This window comes from Neofelis nebulosa, chromosome 6 (genome assembly GCF_028018385.1).
Source record: "Neofelis nebulosa isolate mNeoNeb1 chromosome 6, mNeoNeb1.pri, whole genome shotgun sequence".
Taxonomy (NCBI): domain Eukaryota; kingdom Metazoa; phylum Chordata; class Mammalia; order Carnivora; family Felidae; genus Neofelis; species Neofelis nebulosa.
The window spans coordinates 37,569,030-37,589,872 of record NC_080787.1 but is presented as its reverse complement, the minus strand read 5'-3'; the positions used below and the strand labels follow the sequence as shown (position 1 = coordinate 37,589,872).

The 20,843-nt window shown below is 51.9% G+C and overlaps 1 protein-coding gene across 5 annotated transcripts; it reads left to right on the top strand.

Moving 5' to 3' along the window:
* The first annotated feature begins 7,134 nt into the window (after nucleotides 1–7,134).
* Nucleotides 7,135–20,441, top strand: TULP1 (TUB like protein 1). 5 transcript variants are annotated; one of them, XM_058733678.1, is made up of 14 exons: nucleotides 7,135–7,236; nucleotides 7,354–7,399; nucleotides 7,836–7,965; nucleotides 8,197–8,352; nucleotides 8,974–9,129; nucleotides 9,847–9,948; nucleotides 10,023–10,142; nucleotides 10,424–10,530; nucleotides 13,893–14,063; nucleotides 14,257–14,369; nucleotides 15,678–15,792; nucleotides 15,869–15,967; nucleotides 18,061–18,232; nucleotides 19,849–20,441. In XM_058733678.1, the coding sequence occupies exons 1-14, from the start codon at nucleotides 7,190–7,192 to the stop codon at nucleotides 19,980–19,982; spliced, it is 1,668 nt and encodes a 555-aa protein (XP_058589661.1). In that variant the 5' UTR covers nucleotides 7,135–7,189; the 3' UTR covers nucleotides 19,983–20,441. The 5 variants fall into 5 exon arrangements, with proteins under 5 accessions (XP_058589661.1, XP_058589660.1, XP_058589664.1 ...); XM_058733677.1 differs by having other exon boundaries at nucleotides 7,833–7,965; XM_058733681.1 differs by lacking the exon at nucleotides 8,197–8,352 and having other exon boundaries at nucleotides 7,833–7,965.
* Nucleotides 20,442–20,843: the final 402 nt, after the last annotated feature.

The window sequence follows — 20,843 nt, the reverse complement described above, 5'->3', positions numbered from 1 at the left end:
AATCTCATGTCCAGACCCAATCCTTCAGATGCTGTCATTGATCCAAGTCTCCTCACTTCAGCTGTCTCCTGCATGCTTTCTACTTATTCTCCACAGCCTTCCTGAATGTACAGTTCCTGTCAGCTCATATCCTGTTCCACAGCTTTCAAAGGCTTCTTAGCACCCACCAATACCCACTAGCATTAAATATCATTTTGGGCATGACCCAAACATAACTTTCCACTTGTTGCCATTAGCATTAGGTCTGATTACAAGTAACGGAAAATCCCCATGTCACAGTGACTTAAACAAGATGGGTTTCTTTTCTTTTCTCTCTCTCTCTCTCTCTCTCTCTCTCTCTCTCTCTCTCTCTCTCTCTCAAATCAAGGCTCCCAGCTGCTTGCTCCACAGTCGCAGCTCACTTCCCCCAAAGTTACCTCATGGTCCAATATGGCTGCAAGAGCACCAGCCGCTAGGTCCTCTTGCCAGCCAGTAGGAAGGAAAAAGTAACCAAGAAGGATGCACCCCTCCCGTAAAGAACACTTCCCAGAAGGCACACTCCCACTTACATCCCAATGGCCAGAATTTGGCCACGTGGTGACATGGCTGCAAGGAAAGCCAGAAAATATCTTTTTCTGGGTGTCCTTATGTTTAGCTACAAATCAGAGGGTTATTATTAAGGAAGAAGACATACTGGAGGACAAGTAGATGCGCCCAGACCATTATCTGTCCCTCCCTCCCCCTAAGAAGGACCTCAGTTTTGAATCTCATATCATCTGACTACACCGTTCTTTGAAGATTTGGGTCTTGCCTCGCTGACTCTCCTTCATGTCCCCGTACTAATTCCTGGCGACTTCCGCAGCCAAGTAAACCTTTCCAGTGCCCAGCCTCTCAGTCCTCTCTGATCTTGTCCTCTGATCCTTTCCTCTCTGATCTTGTCCCCAACTTGCCCTCTGCCACTAGATTCCATCACTGCTGTGTCACAGTGAACCAACCCCTCAGGATCTCCATTTCATACCTCCCACTCTCTGACCCAACTCCCTCCCTCCGCCCCCCCAACTCCCACCACCTTTCAATCCCACCAGAAACTACATCCACTGAGGAATGTCACCTTTCCCTGTCCCTTTAACTTACAGATATGTTATTTCTCCCAACTTAAAAGAAAAAAACAAACAAAAAAAACTCCCTCTCAAATCAACTCTACCCACTAGCCACCACCCCATCTCTGTACTCTCCAAGCCCTCCTCATTCCCTGTCTTCACATTGTCTCTTAAACCCACTCCAGGCAGGATTTGGCCACCCCACTCCTCCCAGCAACTCCCTTGTCTGCACCACCTGCAACCTCCATGGCAGGACAGCCAGCAACCAGCTTCCTTGCTCACCTACCGTGACCCGTCCCATCATGTGCCCGATGGGGACAGCCCTGGTTTATGTTTGTTGCTCTGGTGTGATTTTGTTTTGTTATTAAAGTTTATTTGAGAGAAAGGGAGAGAGAGGGCACGTGTGCAAGTGGGGGAGAGGCAGAGAATTCCAAACAGGCTCTGAGCTAACAGAGCGGGGCTCGAACTCACGAACTGTGAGATCATGCCCTGAGCCGACACCAAGAGTCAACTGACCGATTGAGCCACCCAGGCGCCCCGCTCTGGTGTGATTTTGAATAGGATTCCCCTTCACTGCCAAGTGTCTGGGCTTGGACAATAAATTGCACCTGCCGCCCTCTCCCTCAGCAGGGTGTGACAGAGTGGCTTGCTCTCCTCCTCCCACACTCCGGCGTTTCTTCCTCCTCCCCTCCCTGGCTTCTCCTCAGGATCCTCGGCTGGTCCCTCCTCACCTCCCAGGATCTTCTGACATCATGGTGCCCCTGGGCTCAGTCCTCAGTCGCTCCTCTGCTCTATCTCCACTCATTCCCTCAACCATCTCAGCCAAGTGTTTGCCTGTAACTATGATGTACGGACTGATGACTCCTAATGTTACATCTCTAGCCCAGACCGTATATCCGGCTGCCCTCGTGACATCACACGTAGATGTCCAATTGGCACTTTATGTTTTTTTTAAGTTTTTATTTATTCATTTAAGTAATCCCTCCACCCAACATGGGGCTCAAACAATTCTGAGATCAAGAGTCACATGTCTTCCAACTGAGCCAGCCAGGAGCCCCTCAGGTTGGCAATTTAAACTGAACATGTTCACGGGCGCATGGGTGGCTCAGCATCTGACTTCAGCTCAGGTCATGATGTCGAGGTTAGTGAGTTCAAGCCCCGCATCGGGCTCGGTGCTGTCGGTGCAGAGCCTGCTTCAGAGCCTCTGTCCCCCAACTTTCTGTCCCTCTCAAAATAAATGTTCTCTCTCAAAATAAATGTTTGTGTTCTGTCAAAAATAAATGATTTTTTAAAATAAATAAATAGGGGCGCCTGGGTGGCTCAGTCGGTTAAGCATCCAACTTTGGCTCAGGTCATCATCTCACAGTTAGTTCGTGGGTTTGAGCCCTGCGTTGGGCTCTGTGCTGACAGCTGGGAGCCTGGAGCCTGGATTCTGTGTGTCTCTCTCTGCCCCTCTCCTGCTTGTGCTCTGTCTCTGTCTCACCCCCCCCCCTCAGAAATAAACATTAAAAAAAAAAAGGAAGAAAAAGGTATTAGAGGTTATCCGTGTTCCTGATCTGATTCTTATATTTAAACTGACCTGCATTTTAACCAAAATCTTGGTGCTCAATCCTAAATCCACCCCTCACCCAAATCTGAACATTGTTTACATTGTCTGTAAATTCCCCACACATGCTCTCCAAGACCCTGAGGAGGGTCTTTTTATTCTTTTTTATTCTTTTCTGAATTCTCCTTTGCTACTTTCTCTTCCTATCATGATCTGGACCTGCATTACTTCTCCAAGTATTTTTTTAAAAATACAATTGCAGGGGGCGCCTGGGTGGCTCAGTCGGTTAAGCGTCCGACTTCGGCTCAGGTCACGATCTCAAGGTCCGTGAGTTCAAGACCCGTGTCGGGCTCTGTGCTGACGGCTCAGAGCCTGGAGCCTGTTTCAGATTCTGTGTCTCCCTCTCTCTCTGACCGTCCCCCGTTCATGCTCTGTCTTTCTCTGTCTCAAAAATAATAAATAAACGTTAAAAAAATTTAAAAAAAAATACAATTGCAGGAGCACCTGGGTGGCTCAGTTGGTGGAGCGTCCAGCTTCAGTCATGATCTCACATTCGTGGTTGGATTTTCTGTCTCCCTCCACCCCCACCCCTCTCTCAAAAATAAACATTAAAAAAACAAAAAAAAGGATACCAGTGCTAATTCATGAGAACCTTCAGAACACAAAAAGAAGCAAGAAAAATTGATATTTTATTATGCAAAAATCTATCAGATTCATGCAACCTGAGAGGAGAGGTCTGAGAAATGAATTTATCTTTTCTTTCACTTAAGAGCTTCTGTGTTTGGGGCGCCTGGGTGGCTCAGTCGGTTAAGCGTCCTACTTTGGCTCAGGTCGTGATCTCACGGTTTGTGGGTTCGAGCCCCGCATCAGGCTCTGTGCTGAATGCTCAGACCCTGGAGCCTGCTTCTAATTCTGTGTCTCCCTCTTTCTGCCCCTCTCCCACTCCCACTTTCTCTCTCTCTCTCTCAGAAATAAATAAACCTTAAAAATATTAAAAAAAAAAAAAAAAAAAAAGCTTCTGTGTTCACATCGGCCGGTCCGGCCACGCTCTGGAGCACCGTCCTCTGAAATGGGCCGCCACGCCCACACCTCTCCTGCAGACCGCGCAGTCACCTCTGGTTTGGAGAACGGGGCAAGCAGCCTGAGCACTGTTAGAACGTGGATGTTTACAGTTCATCTGGTCAGCACTGAGCCCCAGTCGTGTATTTGTCTGGGGGTTTGAGATCCTCAGGAACTCTCTGAAGTGCAGCTCTTGGAGCCCTGGTCGAGGGGGCACCACTGCCCTATTGTGCCAAGCGCTTTGCCAGCTGGGAATTTTTGCATAGCTGTGACCTATGCCTGGAAGGCTCTCATTCTTAGTCTCTGAAAGCCTTCAGGTCTCAACTTATTTTATTATTTATTTATTACGTAAACTCTACCCCCAACAGGGGACTTGAACTCACAACCCTGAGACCAAGGGTGGCATGCTCTACCATTGAGCCAGCCAGGTGCCCCTTCAGGTCTCAGTGTAAAAACTTTTCTTCTCAGACAGCTTGCTCTGTCCTCTACATCCAGCCCGAATGGTGCCTGCTGTTCTCCTGGAACCCAGTTCTTTTCCTTCTTGGCATTTATTACAATTAATAGCAATGAGATTGTTATAACTAATTGGTGTATTTATGTCTTTACTCTCTGTCTTCCTCACCAGAATGTAAGCTCCATGAGGGCAGGGACCACAGCGTTTTGTCCATCACTGTATGACCAGGGCTTAGCATACTCTTTGGCACAAAGTTGTGCTCAGGAAGTATTTGTTGGCCAATTCTCAACCATGAGTTTCCTCCCCTTTGATATCAGGGTGTTATCAATGTCTGCCTCATAAATGTTATCGTGAGGGTGGAGAAAGAATGGGAGCAAGGAAACTGACACACAATAGGTGGTCAATAAATTCTATTATTATTATTATTATTATTATTATTATTACTACCGTGCATTCAGAGGTGAGTAAGGACTGAGGAATCTTAGAGTTGGGGACTTGAGGACTACTTAGAGTTGGACGGGTTTCCTAGAATCGAGAGGGCATTCCAGGTGGGAACAGCTGAAGCAAAGGCTTGGAGGAGAGAAAATATGAAGGCTGTACCCAAACCTATGTGGCTGTATGAATAGTAGGGTCATGCAGTTAGAAAGGCAGATTAGGGCCAGACTAGGGAGAGCCTTGAATGCCAACCCAGCACATTTAGACTTGATCCTTAGGCAGTAGGGAGCTGATGAATATTTTTGAGCAAAGGTGTCAGGTGAAGAAGTGGTATTTTGGGGCGCCTGAGTGGCTCAGTCGGTAAAGCGGCCGACTTCAGCTCAGGTCACGATCTCGCGGTCCGTGGGTTCGAGCCCCGCGTCAGGCTCTGTGCTGACCGCTCAGAGCCTGGAGCCTGTTTCAGATTCTGTGTCTCCCTCTCTCTCTGCCCCTCCCCCGTTCATGCTCTGTCTCTCTCTGTCTCAAAAATAAATAAACGTTAAAAAAAAAATTAAAAAAAAAAAAGAAGTGGTATTTTAGGAAGACTGAATATGGCAAATCTGGATCAGGTGGACCAAGGAAGTGAAAAACAAGTGTGACTGTTTCATTGAAATCTCCTCTCTAGGTGCGCCTGGGTGGCTCAGTCGTTAAGTGTCTCAGGTCATGATCTCCAGTTTGTGAATTCGAGCCCTGGGTCAGGCTGTGTGTTGACAGCTCAGAGCCTGGAGCCTGTTTCGAATTCTGTGTCTACCTCCTCTCTCTGCTCCTCCTGTCTCACTCTCTCTCTCTCTCTCTCTCTCTCTCAAAAATAAATAAACATTAAAAAAATTTTTTAAATCTCGTCTCTAATCCTTATGACTGAATGAAACACGCACAGGTTAAGGACAAAAAGCCTGACAGGAGTTCTATCTGGATTCAAGCCCCAACAAAGCAACTTTAGGATCTGGCTGACCCTGAGCACTTCCCAAGCACTCACTTCTCCTCCCCAAGCCTCAGTTTGCCCATCTAGAAAATGGAGATAATAACCTCTACCCTGTCTCACTGGACTCTTGTAAGAATCAAATGAAATTAAAAATGCACTCATTAACCCATTCAAAAAACGAACCCAATCGTGTGTCAAGTTGTGTTGTAAATGCAAAGGAGAAAGAGATGAAATACAAGTGCACTGAAAAGGGGTACATAATATTACCAAGTACTGAGTGCTCACTGTATGCCCCTTTCCACCTGCCCATTTCACTGAATCGGAACAATACCCTCACCAGGTCGAGCCCATTTTATAAATGAGGAAATGGAGGCTCAGAGAGGCTAAGCAAGTCATCCAAGGACGTTCAGCCCTTAAGTGGCAGAGCTCAGGGCTGACCCATTCGTGAGATGACTGCCTGCCTCATAGTGCTAAACCTTTGAACACATCTGGCCATGTCCCACTTCTAGGCCTTTACCATGTCCCTTTCCAGGTAACCTATCCCACTTTTTTTTTTTTTTTACCTGTAGAACTCCTATTCATTATCTTCAAAAATTTTTTTTAAGTTTATTTATTGACTTAGAGAGAGAGAGAGAGAGAGAGAGAAAGAACATGAGCAGGAGAGGGGCAGAGAGAGAGGGTGGGAGAGAGAGAACCCCAAGCAGGCTCCAAGCTGTCAGCGTGGAGCCTGCTGCGGGCTCGAACTGTGAGGTCATGACCTGAGCCAAGATCAAGAGTTGGTCACTTAACTGACTAACCACTCAGGTGCCCCTTCTCAAGTTTTAAATTTTAGATCAGACTGCAAGAAGCCTCCAGGACACCTGATTGGAGCCCCTCCTCTGGGCTTCCTCAGCATTTAACCAAACTCCTCCTATGATATAATCACATCAACACTGTATCTTTGGGGGGCACCTGGTTGGCTTAGTTGGTAGCACAGGTGATTCTTGATCTCCGTGCCATGCGTAGGGTCGTGAGTTTGAGCTCCACCTTGGGCACAGAGATTACCTAAAAAAAACCAAAAACAAAATTTAAAAAAAACCACACACACACAAAGCACAAAAAATACCATATCTCTCGTCTCTAAACTTTTAAAAAAGCATGTTCCCTATCTGTAAAAAAAAAAAAAAAATTAAGTGTACACCCACGATTAGTCATATTTCTCAGTAAAGTACTGTATATACACAGCCTTCTGTTGATCCATATATATTAACTATTAGTAAATCCTAGTTTTTATTTTTTATGAAACATAAAGATAAATACAGGATCTGGTCTAAGATTTTCTTCCACACCCCACTGTCCCCCAGCGAATTACAAATCAGCACCTCTGACCCAAAGCTGGGTGAGGGGAGGGTGGCGCTGGCACAGTGATGGCATCTTTCAGGCTGCAGGGTGGTCTGAGAAGGACTTGGGAGTTCGGCCTCTTCCCTCAGTGGGCTGGGATTGGTGGTGGAGGGGTTCGTGGGCAGGAGCACCTCCCACAGTGCTGCCACCCCCTTGAGCCAGCGGGAGGTGGGGTGAAGTTGAGCCTGGATTAGCCGGGGAGGGGGGGGGGGCACTGGGAGGCTCCTAGAGCTGCACGGTGGCCAGAGAAGGGGGTGTGGATAGGCGAATGCATCATGCCGCTGCAGGACGACACCCTCCGAGAGGTGTGGGCCTCGGACAGGTCCGGAAGTGTCCCCCCCCACCTCAACCTACCTGAACCCTGGGGGGCCCAGGTGGAGGGGCTGGGGAAGGGCAGGAAAAGGGGAGGAAGACAGTCTGATTCCTTTGCTACCCTCAGCGGACATGAGGAGGAAGGCTCGGATATCCAGCAGTGCCCCAAGCAGGTATGTCGCCCCTGCTTGGAAAGGAGGCAGGGAGAGCCCCCCCCCCCCCCCACCCTCGCCTCAACTGCATGTAAACCTCCTCAGGGTAGCGGATCTGGGAGTGAGACGCATTCCTCTTAGGTCTGGAGGTTGCTTTCCTGCAGTGTGTGTGTGTGTGTGTGTGTGTGTGTGTGTGTGTGTGTGTGTGTGACTTCGAGGAAAGGGATGTTTGGGGGCATGGGATGTCCAGGGGAGGAATTGGGCCTTGGGGCCTTTGGGGGTGGCCATAGTGCACGGGAGGGGTCATGGTTCCCCACCCCAAGAAGGAGGCTGCTGTTCCCCTCCCGATAATCCGCGGTTATTTCTGGCGGCTCAAGAGATTAGAGGGTCATGGTCAGCCCTCAGACCCCCCCCCCCCCTTTCTTTCCTCTCCCTCCTCCTGACCCCCACTCAGCAGCGACCCGCCAAGGGGCAGAAGTTGAGGAAGAAAAGGACGGAAGCCCCCGAGTCCCCCTGCCCCGAGGGATCCAAGCCCCGGAGGAAACCTGGAGGCGGGCGGGGGGCCGAGCCCGGGGGTGCCCCCAAGGGTGAGGGACGCGGGAGGGCTGCGGCCGGTCCTGGATTCTCGAGGGGGTGCAGAGGAAGGGAAATGGAGGGGTGGGAGCCGGCCGGAGTAGAAGTGCGTGGGGGCCGGGCGGGCGATGAATGAAAGCCGGGGGAGATCCCCACGGCGAGGAGCCGGAGGGGGCAGCGGCCAGGGCTCGGGCGCCGTCGGAGGAGGGGGTCTGGCCCTGCCTGACCCCGGCCTCTCGGCTCAGCCGGGCGGAGGGGGAAGCCGCGGGAGGAGCCCGCCCCGCAGCCGCCCGGGGCCCGGACGCCGCAGACCGTCTACACCAAGTTCCTCAGAGACCCCGAGGCCAAACGCGACCCGCGGGAAACCTTCCTGGTAGCGCGAGCCCCGGACGCAGTAGACGGTGAGAGGCCGGCGGGAAGGTTGGGAGGGGGGCGCTGGAGAGAAGGAGCCAAGTGGCTGGACAAGAACAGCGACAGAGAGGCGGAAAACTCGGGGAAAACAGCCTCCCCTTCTCTGGCCTTCTCTTTGAGCCAGAAAACAAAACAAAGAAAACCCTTTATTTCCGGATGGGGAAACTGAGGCACGGAGGGGTTGAGAGTTTTGTCTTCAACTACAGCTGGGGGCCAGAGGTAGCCCAGATGCGTCTGGCTGGAGGTCAGAAACAGACAAGGACAGGGAGCAACGAAGTAGGAGAAACAGCGAGAAACAGCCCAGGTGCGGTCACCGGGGCAGAGAAGGGCCAAACTGGAAGACAGGCAGGAATGTGTGAGGAGGTGAGAGTCCCAGAGAGAGAGAGAGGGGAAGGTGCTACAGGCAAGGGCATCCCCCCAGAACAGGATTGCCTAGCCCCTAGCATTCCCCCCAACTCCAGCTCACTCCCCCAAGCAGCCTGAGGTCATTCCCTCCTGTTCCAGGAGAGCCTCCCGCCTCTGGCTCTCATTTCCCAGCAATCTGGAGGGGACTGAGCCCCCAGCTAATGGGACACATCCCAGCCCCCATTATGAGGAGTTTCTGCCTATAGAGGATGAGGAGGAAGAAGAGGAAGACCATGAAGAGGAAGAGGAAGAGGAGGAGGAGGAAAAGAAAGAGAAAATCCCTCTGCCTCCCAAGAAGCCTCCTAAAGAGAAGACTTCCGCAGGCATCAAGGAGAGGAGGGCCAAGGCCCAGGGTCAGAAGGGTGAGTGTTGAGGGTAAGAAGGGAGCATACAGACGTGTAAAAGTAGCCCTGTCCTTCAGCGACTTGGGGGCCTCGTCGATATGCCAGAGCTCACACATCAAGAAGTTACCCAGCGCCCGGACACGAGAGTTTCTCTCCCGGGTGGTGTCGTCCCTGATGGTCCTTAAGTGCATAGCCTGCCTGGGGGCTCTGTGAGCCAGGGAGGGCAGAGGATTTTAGTTTTCGTTCTGATTTTTCAGCTTTTTAAAAAACTCAATATGAATTATTGTTATAATTTCCATAAAAGCATCAAAGTGATTACTGTAAAAATCAGTCAATGAATAAATGCTGTGATGGCTCTCTGGCCTGGGCACCTCACCCTACAGGTACCCCAGTCTGGTTTAAAGGTGGACAGGTAGCTGGCACCTTGGGCCCCTGTGGGAGAGGGAGAGAGTGCTCTCTGTATCACCTGCCAGAGGGGGTTTTCTGGGGATGGCATGGGAGCTGGGTCATTCATTCATTCATTCATTCATTCATTCATTCATCATTCATGTGTCCATGTATTCTGTAACACCTATTAAGCTCTTGGTGTTTGTCCAGGCCTTTATGAACTCAGGATTAAAACTTGATGAGCAGAAGACAGACTCTGGGCCCTTGTCAGGCCATGAGGAGTGGGTTGGAAGGTGGCCTTCAGCCCCAACAGGCTGTTCTTTGTCTAACCCCTACCTCCATTTCCAGGGGACATGGGAAGCCCTGTCCCCCCATCCAAACCTCTTCGAATGAAGAAGAAGGAGGTACCAGCGGGGGAGGGGACCAAGATGAGAAAGACAAAGAAGAAAGGTGAGACTAGCCTCTGGAGGAACAGGGGACTCCGGGTGTGGTGGAGGGTGACTCCTTCACATCCACACACACAGGGTCTGGGGAGGCTGACAAGGACACCTCAATGAGCCCGACCAGAGTGACAAAGAAGAGCCCAGCAGCCATGTTTCTGGTGGGGGAAGATGGCCCCGCTGAGAAAGCTCGGAAGAAGAAAGGTGGGTGGCAGTGGCCTCCGGTATCAGGACATCTAGAGGGAGTCCTGGGGGTCCTGGAGTCAGAAGACTTGGGGGGCATCTTGACCTGCCCGCGTTAATAGCTGTGACTATTAAGGCAGGTATTGTAGTCTTTCTGGGGCCCCTATAATAGTAATGTGGGATGATTCTCTTGTGGTTGTGGGGAGGGTCCAAGTGAGACATGGGTGTTAGATGTACTTTGCAAACCATGAAGTGCTCTGCAGGGTAAGGGGTTAACAGGCTGGTTCCCACTCCACGCCCAGGCACTCCCAAAGGCTCAGAAGAGGAGAGGAAGGAGGAAGAGGAAGAGGAGGAAGAAGTGACAAAGAACAGCAATCAGAAGGGCAAAGCGAAAGGAAAAGGCAAAAAGGTCGGGGCCCAGAGGGGAAGGGGACTGATGTCCTCAGGGAGCAGTGGCAGGGGCCTGGGTTTGGGGGACTGGGGTGTGGAACCTCGCTGGGGGGCTGGGGCCATGAAGTCACTTGGGGTTAGAATCATGACTCCCTCTCTGATGACAGGCTAGGAGGACAAAGGGCACCAGACTTGTGAGAAAAGAAAAGGCTGTTGTGGGGTCACCATGCTGGGATTGGTGCCCTGGGGGCCTGATGTTATCTGGGCTCTACGCCCTCCCCTCCGCAGCCTAACATCAGACATGGTCAGAGAGGCTCACACGGCCCCAATATGAAGAGACCCCATTTTCTTTTTCTTTTTAATTTTTTTAAATGTTTTAGTTTATTTTTGAGAGAGAGAGAGAGAGCACGAGCAGGGGACGGGCAGAGAGAGAGGAAAACACAGAATCTGAGGCAGGTTCCAGGCTCCAAACTGTCAGCACAGAGCCCGATGCAGGGCTTGAACTCACAAACCGTGAGATCGTGACCCAAACTGAAGTTGGACACAACCAAGCGAGCCCCCCCAGGTTCCCTGAGACACTCATTTTCTGTACCCGGGAGGTAGAACTCACAGGCAGACAGGGACACGTGTACTCACCCGTGGGCGCACTGGCTGGCTGTAGGAGTTGTAAGAATATTTGCATGCTACTGCTCTAAGTTATCCAAGTGCTTTCTGCTACCCCACCTCGGACCACCCACCCTTCCAGCAACTGAAGGGTTAACAGTGGCTGACAGGGGCCTCCTGCGCCCTCCCCCAGGCCCACCAGCATCTGTCCCCAACGGGGCATTCTCCATGAGCAGAACAGGTTGTTAACAGTTTGAATATTCCTCTTCCTCACAAATAGGACTCAGGTACCGACATGCACAGGCGGGACCAAGCAGGAGAGAGAGGGCCAGTTGGAGAAAGAAAGCGATGGAAGTCTTTGAGAAATTGGTTTCCACAAGCAGAGAGATCACCATGAGGGCAGGGCTGGGGGCTTGGCCATGTGGGCTTGAGTCTGTTCAAGAGCAGTCGGGTCTTGGGGGACCTGATTCACATGGGCCCACATCACCAGGTACCGATATATAGACTGCAAGGCCAGTTTATTATCTCCCACGGGGAATATAACCGCGGCACAGCCTTCAGTACAGTAGGCTCTAGAAATTGACAGCTGTGGAGATGTTTGAATAAGTTCTGGCTTTCTCCACATCACATTCCAAACATAGTCTTGTGTTTCCAAAGTTTCTTCTGGAGCAGCCCGGAGTGGAGAAGATGTTCAAGGGTCCGCAGGCTAAGGGGCTGCTCGCTGCCACCAGCCTCACCTCACACACAGTCCCAACCTGCCCTCAGCAAAAACAGTCAACCACAGCGTATCGGGGATTCCCAGGGACTCTCACGTAGCACACACCCGGGCTGGCAGTCCCTTGCCCCCCGCTCTTGTGAGGGATAGCACATGAGGGCAGACGGCACCAGGCTTGTGAGAAGCAGAAGGGCAGCTGCGGGGTCGCCAGGCCAGGCCAGGCCAGCCTACGTTGTAATGCAACCAAACTGCTCTGAGGAGTTTTTCCCTGAGCAAAATAAGCTTATTTATTCATTCATTGTCTTACCTCTGTATTGCTGTGTAGCAAACCACCCCAAAACTTAGTGCCTCAAAACAACAAACATTTATTTTCTTCATTCCTGTAAGTCAGGGATGTAGGAGTGGCTTAGCGAGGCACATACTTCTGGCTCGGGGGTCTCATGAGATTGCAGTCAAGATGTCAGCTGGGTCTGCAGTCACTCTGAAAGCTTGACTGGAAATAAAGAATCCACTTCTAGAATGGTTCACTGTCATGATTGTCGGCTGGGGCCCTCTCCATAGGGCTGCCTGACTGTTCTCATGACAATGGCAGCCAACTTCTCTCAGGGCTCAAGAGTGGCCCAAGAGGGGTGCCTGGGTGGCTCAGCCGGTTAAGCGGCCGACTTCGGCTCAGGCCATGATCTCTCGGTCCGTGAGTTCTAGCCCCACGTCGGGCTCTGGGCTGACAGCTCAGAGCCTGGAGCCTGCTTCAGATTCTGTGTCTCCCTCTCTCTGACCCTCCCCTGTTCATGCTCTGTCTCTCCCTGTCTCAAAAATAAATAAACGTTAAAAAAAAAAAATTAAAAAAAAAAAAGAGTGGCCCAAGAGAGACAGCAAGGAGAAGGCACAATATCTTTCATGACCTAGCCTTAGACTAATCACTTAGAAGTGACCCATCACTTCTGCTATATTCCATCGGTCAGAAACACCGACCCTGATACAGTGTGGAAGGGGACTACACAAGGGTGTAAATACCAGGAGGCAAGGACCACTGGGGCTCGTCTTGGAGGTTGGCTACTACATTCACTGAGTATTTACTACACACTATAATAATAGCAGTAGCTAATACTGTGGTAACACTATGTGCTTAGAGCACAGCAATTCATACCTTCGGCCTCACCTCAGTTCACCCCTTGACATCGTGTCCACTGAAGGAAGGTCTTTCTAAGGCCCTGGCTCTAACAGGAGGCTGCACAGCATTTAAAGCCTAGTTACACTTCTTACTAGCTATATGAACTTGGGCAAGTTGCTTAGCCTCTTTGAGCCTCAGCTCCTTCATCAGTAAAACTGGACAACTACTTCAGGAGTTACTGAGAAGGGAATTAAACCATGTAACATTTGGAAGATCCTTAGAACTATGCCTGGCACATTGGTAGGCTTTATAGGAGGTTTTGTTTAATATATCAATTAAGTAAGGTCTGTCCCGGGTGTCCAGCCCCAACTTATGCATTTCTCAGATGAAAACACTGAGTCACAGTTAAACTGGGTAAAGAGTTGGCGCGCCTGAGCGGCTCAGTTGGTTAAGCGTCCAACTTTGGCTCAGGTCATGATCTCGCAGTTCGTGAGTTCGAGCCCTGCATCGGGCTCCGTGCTGACAGCTCAGAGCCTGGAGCCTGCTACGGATTCTGTGTTTCCCTCTCTCTGCCCCTCCCCTGCTCACACACACTCTCTCTCTCTCTCTCTCTCAAAAATAAACATTAAAAAGAAATTAAAAAGGAAACTGGGTAAAGAGTTAGTGGTGGAATCAGGATTTGAATCCAAGCTGTCTGGTTCCAGAGCCAGGCTCTTAACCACAAGCTAAGCAAAAAAGAAAGCGCCAAGCTCCCCAGAGCCTCCTAACGTGGGCTGCTGAGCCGCTGGGGAAGTGTGAGGGGCCCAGCCCACTGTAGCTGGCCTGTCTCTTCTCTTCCCACACAGAAAGCGGTGAGTTGTCCGGCCCACCCTGCCTGTGTCCCAGCTCCGGGGACCTGCTGAGGGCAGAGGAGCTAGTGCTGTAGGCTGATACATGCTGTGCCCCCACCCAGAAGGAGGAGAGAGCCCCATCTCCACCTGTGGAAGTGGATGAACCCCGGGAGTTTGTGCTTCGACCTGCCCCTCAGGGCCGGACAGTTCGCTGCAAGCTGACCCGGGACAAGAAGGGCATGGATCGGGGCCTGTATCCCTCCTACTTCCTGCACCTGGACACAGAGAAGAAGGTGGGTAGGGGAGAGGGGGCAGGGAAGAGAGAGGGCAGGGGGCAGGACCCAGGCTGAGGGTGGAGCTAGAGGCTAATGGCGGGGGGGGGAGTGGTGGATACAGGACAAATAAGCCTTCTCTCCCCCCACCCTTCTCTTTCCTTCACACATCTTCGCCTCCCATCCTCTGTCACCTGTCTCCCTCTGTCCCCAGGTGTTCCTCTTGGCTGGCAGGAAGCGGAAACGTAGCAAGACGGCCAATTACCTCATCTCCAGCGACCCTACCAATCTGTCTCGAGGAGGGGAGAATTTCATTGGGAAGCTGAGGTAGGGCTGGGAGGCCCAGGACCGCAAGAACGCCATGGCGGGTCATTTTCGTCTCCCTGTGCCCGGCAGTGTCCACCACACTGGACACTCTGGAAACGTCCCCTGACCCAGGGGTTCCCACACTTTAAATGGGTACAGATCACTTGGAAGTGTTGTTAAAATGGCTCAGTGGGTCTGGGTTTGGGGCAAGATTCTTCACTTTTTCTTTTTATTTTTGAGAGAGACAGAGGCAGAATGTGAGTGGGTTGGGGCAGAGAGAGAGGGAGACACAGAATCGGAAGCAGGCTCCAGGCTCCGAGCCGTCAGCACGGAGCCCGACGCGGGGCTCGAACCCACAAACCGCGAGATCATGACCTGAGCCGAAGTCGGACACTCAACCGACTGAGCCACCCAGGCGCCCCCCCTTTTTTTAATGTAGATTCTTCACTTTTTTTTTTTTTACGTTTATTTATTTATTTTGTGAGAGAAAGAGAGGGCAAGTGGCGGGGGGGGGGGGGGGACAGAGAGCATTTCAAGCAGCCTCTGCGCTGTCAGCAGAGCCCGATGTGAAGCTCAGTTGCAAGAACCCTGAAATCAAGAATTGGATGCTTAACCGACTGAGCCACCCAGGTGCCCCTCTTCATTTCTAATAAGCACCCAGGTGATGCCCATGCTACTCGACCCTGTACCTCACTTGGAATAGGTCATAAGGTCCATGAGGGCAATGCCCATGCCTGTCTTGTTCATGGTTGAATTCCTAGCACCTGGCACATAGTAGCTACTCAATAAACATTTACTAAGTGAATGAATAAACAAATATCTGGCACCTACCCTGTGCTGTGTCTCCCCATATATCTCCTCTAATCCTCACTGCAAATCTGAGAGGTAAGGGGAAGGTGAATCCCTGAGTCAGGCCTTACTTCTTTTATTTATGTGTTAATAAACACATACAGTCCACCTATGTGTCAGGCATAGTTCTAATTTCCAAATATTAATCCATTTAATCCTTTTATTGACCAAATGAGGAAAATACTGTTATTATGCCCATTTTACAGAGGGGGAAGTTGAGGCTCAGAGAGTTTAGTTTGCCTAGGGTCACACAGTAAGAGATGGATTTGAGATCTGAAGGCTGCCCAGTGTCCTTCCAGATCCAGCTTTAAAGAAGATCTCATGAGGGAAGCGTGGGGCAGAGGACATGAATTGCTCTGTCCTACGACACCCATACCCTTGACACAGGAAGCTTTCCGAATTGCCTGGCTGGGACGAAGGGTCTTGGAGGAGGGGTACAGAATCCCCTCAGCCCTGCCCCCAGCTCCACCCTGTTTGCAGGTCCAATCTCCTGGGCAACCGCTTCACCGTCTTTGACAACGGGCAGAACCCGCACCGCGGAGGAGGCAGCACTGATGTGGGGCGCCTTCGGCAGGAGCTGGCAGCTGTGATCTATGTGAGAACTCGGCCTGGGCCCCCTGGCAGCACCCTCCCCTTTGCAGGGGCCGACCTAACAGGTGTGTCCCTCCCAGGAAACCAACGTGTTGGGCTTCCGAGGTCCCCGGCGCATGACGGTCATCATCCCAGGCATGAATACGGAGAACGAGAGGGTCCCCATCCGGCCGCGAAATGTGAGCCCAGCACCTCCCTGACACCTCTCCCTGAGGGTCCTACTCCCATGTGACCCACCCATGACCCACTCCTGGGGAGCTGGGGGGGTGGGGGCTCAGCTTGCCCACACCCAACTTCGGGAGCACACTCATCACCCCGTGTCACAAATTCATTCTGGAAACTTGTGGAATGAATTCAGGGGTTTCGTCATTGAATTCACAGAAACAAATGCAATGAGGACTTTTTTTCCAGTTTACCCCAGATCATCCATTCATATATTCATTCAACACATGTATATTGAGTGCTGAGGATTATTCTAGGAAACTGGAAGATGTCAGTGAATAAAACAAAGATCTGCCCTCATGAAGCCGGCATTCTAGTGGAGGAGACAGTAGACCATAATTGTGATAAGCAAAAAAATTGTATAGTATGTTAGAAGGCGACAAGTGGTATGGGAAAAAAAAGAAAACGTCAAACAGGAGAAGAAAGATGAGATGTGTGTGCGTGTTCCATATTAAATACGGTGGTCAGAGTAGGCCTCACTGAGAAGGTGACATTTAAGCAAAGACCTGAAGGAGGTGAGGGAGCAAGCCTGTGGATATCTGGGGAAAGAGCATCCAGGCAGTGGGAAGAGCCAGTGCAAAGGCCCTGAGGCAGAGTGGTGCCTGGTGGGTTTGAGGTGAGAGGTGAGAGTGAGGGGTAGATTGGACCTGTACAACTGGTTTCTACCCCTGGGAGAAACAGGAAGCCACAGCAGGGTTCTCAGGAGTGACATGATTTGACTTTTATTTTAAAAAGCAAAGGTTGCTTGTTTTTGTGTGTGTATGTGTGTGTGAGGGAGAGGGTAAGATGGAGAGATGTCCTGGGGAGAGGTGGCCTCCTTAGGTGTCAGTCCCTTGCTCTGCTGCTTTAGCACTGCAAGTCAGTGAGCCCAAGGTTTCACAGACAGGCGGACTGGCATGCTCCATGCTCTTAGTCAAGTCACTTTACTCATTTACAATGAAAAATCACAGCCACCAGCTGATCACGCATCCTTCCCTGCTGGAAAGTCACACCGTATTGAGAGGCCGGGCCAACCCATGGGGCACGAGGCATGTAGGGTCCCACAGTTACTCCTTCCATGCCTGGAACAAACACACAAATGCTCCAGAGGCAGTGCGTCCTGAGCATGTTTGGGCTTCATAAGAACCACCCCGTGCTGCTTTAGGTAACTGTTTTTCGCTTCACAATTCATTCATTCTATGATCATTCATTAAAGCCAGGCACCGAGGATCCAAAATCAACACAACAGTTACCATCAGAACCATGATATTTACTGAGCATTTACTCTGTGCCAGGAACTGATCTGAATAACATTCCATGCACTATTCACTTATTTAATCCTCACAATACTCTGTTGTGAGGGAAACTGAGGCACAGGGACATTAACAAACTATTATACCCTTAGAGTCCTTAGAGTGTCTAATGTTGTCCATTAGAGTACAGTGGGAGAAACCATAAAAGCAAGGTGTCACGGAGACTCACAGCTAAGACATCTAAATCAGACATGGGGTCAGGAAGGCTTCGGGGAGGACATGATCTTGAGAGGACTCACTCTAAGCCATGAATGTGACTCAGGAAACTCGGGAAAGAAATATTTCAAGAGCACTATCATATAGACACCATTCCTTCCTTCAAGAAACTCTCTTCCAGGACATCTTATTTTAACTGTTTACCTGTCTCAGCAAGCGCAACTGTGAGCTCCTTGTGGGTCCCAGAATGTCTGGTTCATCCTTGTAATCAGGTACCAGCATGTGGCCATTCCTAAGACCCCTTGGGTACCCACAGCCCAGAGCACCTTCTGTGTGCCCGATGCTACTTTCCATTTTCCAACCCTCCACTTTGGCATCCCACAGCAAAACCCCGTTCCCACAGATGTAGCCCATGCCCACAAGGACACCACAGAGACCAAACGTGCTCTCAAGGATCCCCTGAACGGATGTTGATATCCCGGCTGCACGCTAACACAGACACGCAAAGGCGTGCTCAGGTTCCTAGGCCCCTTCCCCTCAGTCCCGAGATACCTCGGCCCCCTCTAACCGCCCTCTTCCTAATTCTCCCCCTGGCACCCCAGACCAGCGATGGGTTGCTGGTGCGCTGGCAAAACAAGACACTGGAGAGCCTCATCGAGCTGCACAACAAGCCCCCCATCTGGAATGAAGACAGCGGCTCCTACACCCTCAACTTCCAAGGCCGAGTCACACAAGCCTCCGTCAAGAACTTCCAGATTGTTCACGCCGATGACCGTGAGTGTCGGAGGGCCCGAGCCACCACCTCCAGAATCCCAACCCTCACTGAGGCCCTTTCCCCACCATCCCTCTTGCGTGCACGCTTGCGTGCTCTCATTCTCTTGCTGCCCCCACCCCCACCCCCAGCTGTCCTTTATTGCTGGAGCCAGAACAACCAGGAAGGTTACTCCCTCCTGCAGGGGCATTGACACCATGCTCCCAGGAGACTCAGATATTCCAAGCAGGTGTCTTGGGGCTCATTGTTCCAGGCCTTCTTTCTAGCATGGACCAGAGCCTGGGGTAGATACTGGGATACCCTGGGTAAGAAAAACTGTGTTGAAGGGAGAATTAATCTGCTGGAGTTTGAAAACCACTGATAGCGCAACCTCTATGTGGTCAAAGATGGTGCTGAGGCTCAGAGAGGGCAGCGCCTTCCCCAAAGGCAGCAACTCCAGGAGGTTCCACTGGCCATCGAAATTTATTTCAAAAACACTTGCACAGTGCTTTCCATGTGCTAGGCACTGTCCTCTGGACTTTACAGATACTGAATCATTAAATCTTTCAATAACCCTGTGAGGAAGGTATTTTTGTCGCTATTTGGCAGATGAGAAAACTGAGACACAGAGAGGTTAAGTAACTTCCCCAAGGTCATAAAGCAATTAAGAGGTAGAGCTGGCTTAACGCAGGTGGTCTGGCTCCCGAGCCCCAGTTCCTAAACCCTTCAGGTTGGCTGCCTTGTAGGGGTAGGGAATATTAATCAAGCATTTCTGAATGCCTACTCTATTGTCCTCTCTCAAGTAAGGTCAAAGGCCTGGCCTCGAGGAATTAGGGAAAAAAGATATGCCCAGAAAACACAATTAAGTACAAATGTCCCTGTTACACGCCTGGGGGAGAAGTTCCCACTAGGGTTAAGGAAGTCTGGGGATGGAAAGATATCTCCCAAGGGACACCAAGGTTCCCAGGATTGGCTACCATTGAGCAACTTCTCCATCCCCCACTCCATCCTAGGGATGGTTCCCCAGTGTCACCTGTCCCAAGGCCTTGGAAAACTGCTCTCCAGATCACATTTCTGGTGGAGCCTGGTCTGCAGAGATCAGGGGTATTTTTAGCAACTTCCTGTCTCTATGGATGCTGGGGGAGGTGTTGGGACTAGGGTTGGGAACCTAGACCAGATCTGGGATGGGGTTGAGTGGAGCCACTGGATAAGGAAGGATTCAGGGGGCTAGTTAAGAGATAGAGCCTGGCAGTCTAAGATGGGACTTGGTGTCTGGGGATGGGAAGAAGGAATGAGGCCAGAGACAATGGAAAGAAAAGGATTCTAGGCTTGGGGAAGTGTGACAGGTTCCTATATTTAAGTGCCTGTCATACACATAGCCCTAGGTGGCAGAAGATAAGGCAGGGTCCCTGCCCTCAGGGGCTTACAGTCAGTCAGAAGTCTGGTAAACTGGCAGGTGGGACTGGTTGGGCCAGATAAGAAGGGGTGGATGGGTGGAGGGGTGAATACTTGAGAGGGTGGCTGAGGATTGGTGTTCCAATACAAGGGAGGGGAACTGTTCCCAGTGTTGAGGGGGCTGTCTGCCAGGAATGGGAACCCAGGAGGTCGTGGGCCACCCCACCCCTGTCTGTGTCCACAGCCGACTACATTGTACTGCAGTTCGGCCGCGTGGCCGAGGACGCCTTCACCCTAGACTACCGGTACCCGCTGTGCGCCCTGCAGGCCTTCGCCATCGCCCTCTCCAGTTTCGATGGGAAGCTGGCCTGCGAATGACCCCAGCAGCCCCCAGCGCCCCCAGCGCCCTCCAAGGGTGGGGGAAAGGATTCAGTGGAGGGTTGCAGTGTCTATTCACCAAAGCCCCCACTGAAGACTCCTCTCTTGTCGGGGGCTGACCCCTCACTGTCTCTGAGTGACCTCCATCCACTCTCCAGCCTGGCACAGGCCGAGGCAGGGGAGGAGCTCAGACGGCGGTCCGACAGAGATGAAGAACATCTGGAGTTGGGAGCCACACATCTGGTCGCGGAGCTAGCCTGCGCCGCTTCACCAGCCGCCCCCCTTCCCCGCCCCGCGCCCCAGTCACTTCCTGTCCAGGAGCAGTAGTCAGTGTTGTTTTAACCCCCTCCGGGATCGTACTAGGGCTCCGCGGAGTGGGGCGGGTTCCGAGGAGGGGGTAGGTGATGGGGGACGAAGACCGGGTACCCACGTCCCCAATAAAGCCGCGTCCCAGGCCCAGCGAGCAGTGGTTCTTCAGCGCGTGCCGAGAATTGGGCGGCGGGAGGGGTCCGGAGCGCGGGAGAGGTCCGGAGGGCGGGCTGGAGGCCTCCCTCTCCACACCCCCACCCCGCTCCCGCCCAGGCCCGGGGCACTCCCGCGTCCCCTCCCCCGCGCCCAGCGCCGGTCCTACCGAAACTCGGCGGGCTCGTGGTGTCGAGACGCCCCCCGCGGGGGCCCCGGGCCGAGAGGGAGGGCCCCGGAGGTCCGGGAAGAGGGGGAAAGGGAGAAATTCGAGAAACAAGCCTCTCGGGGAGAACCAGACAAACCGGGTCCGGGCATGGAGGGCGCAGTCGCCAGGGCGGGGCGGGGTCTGGGGCCCCGGGAATTGGGGGCGGGCTCTCGGGCCGGAGAGGGCGCTCC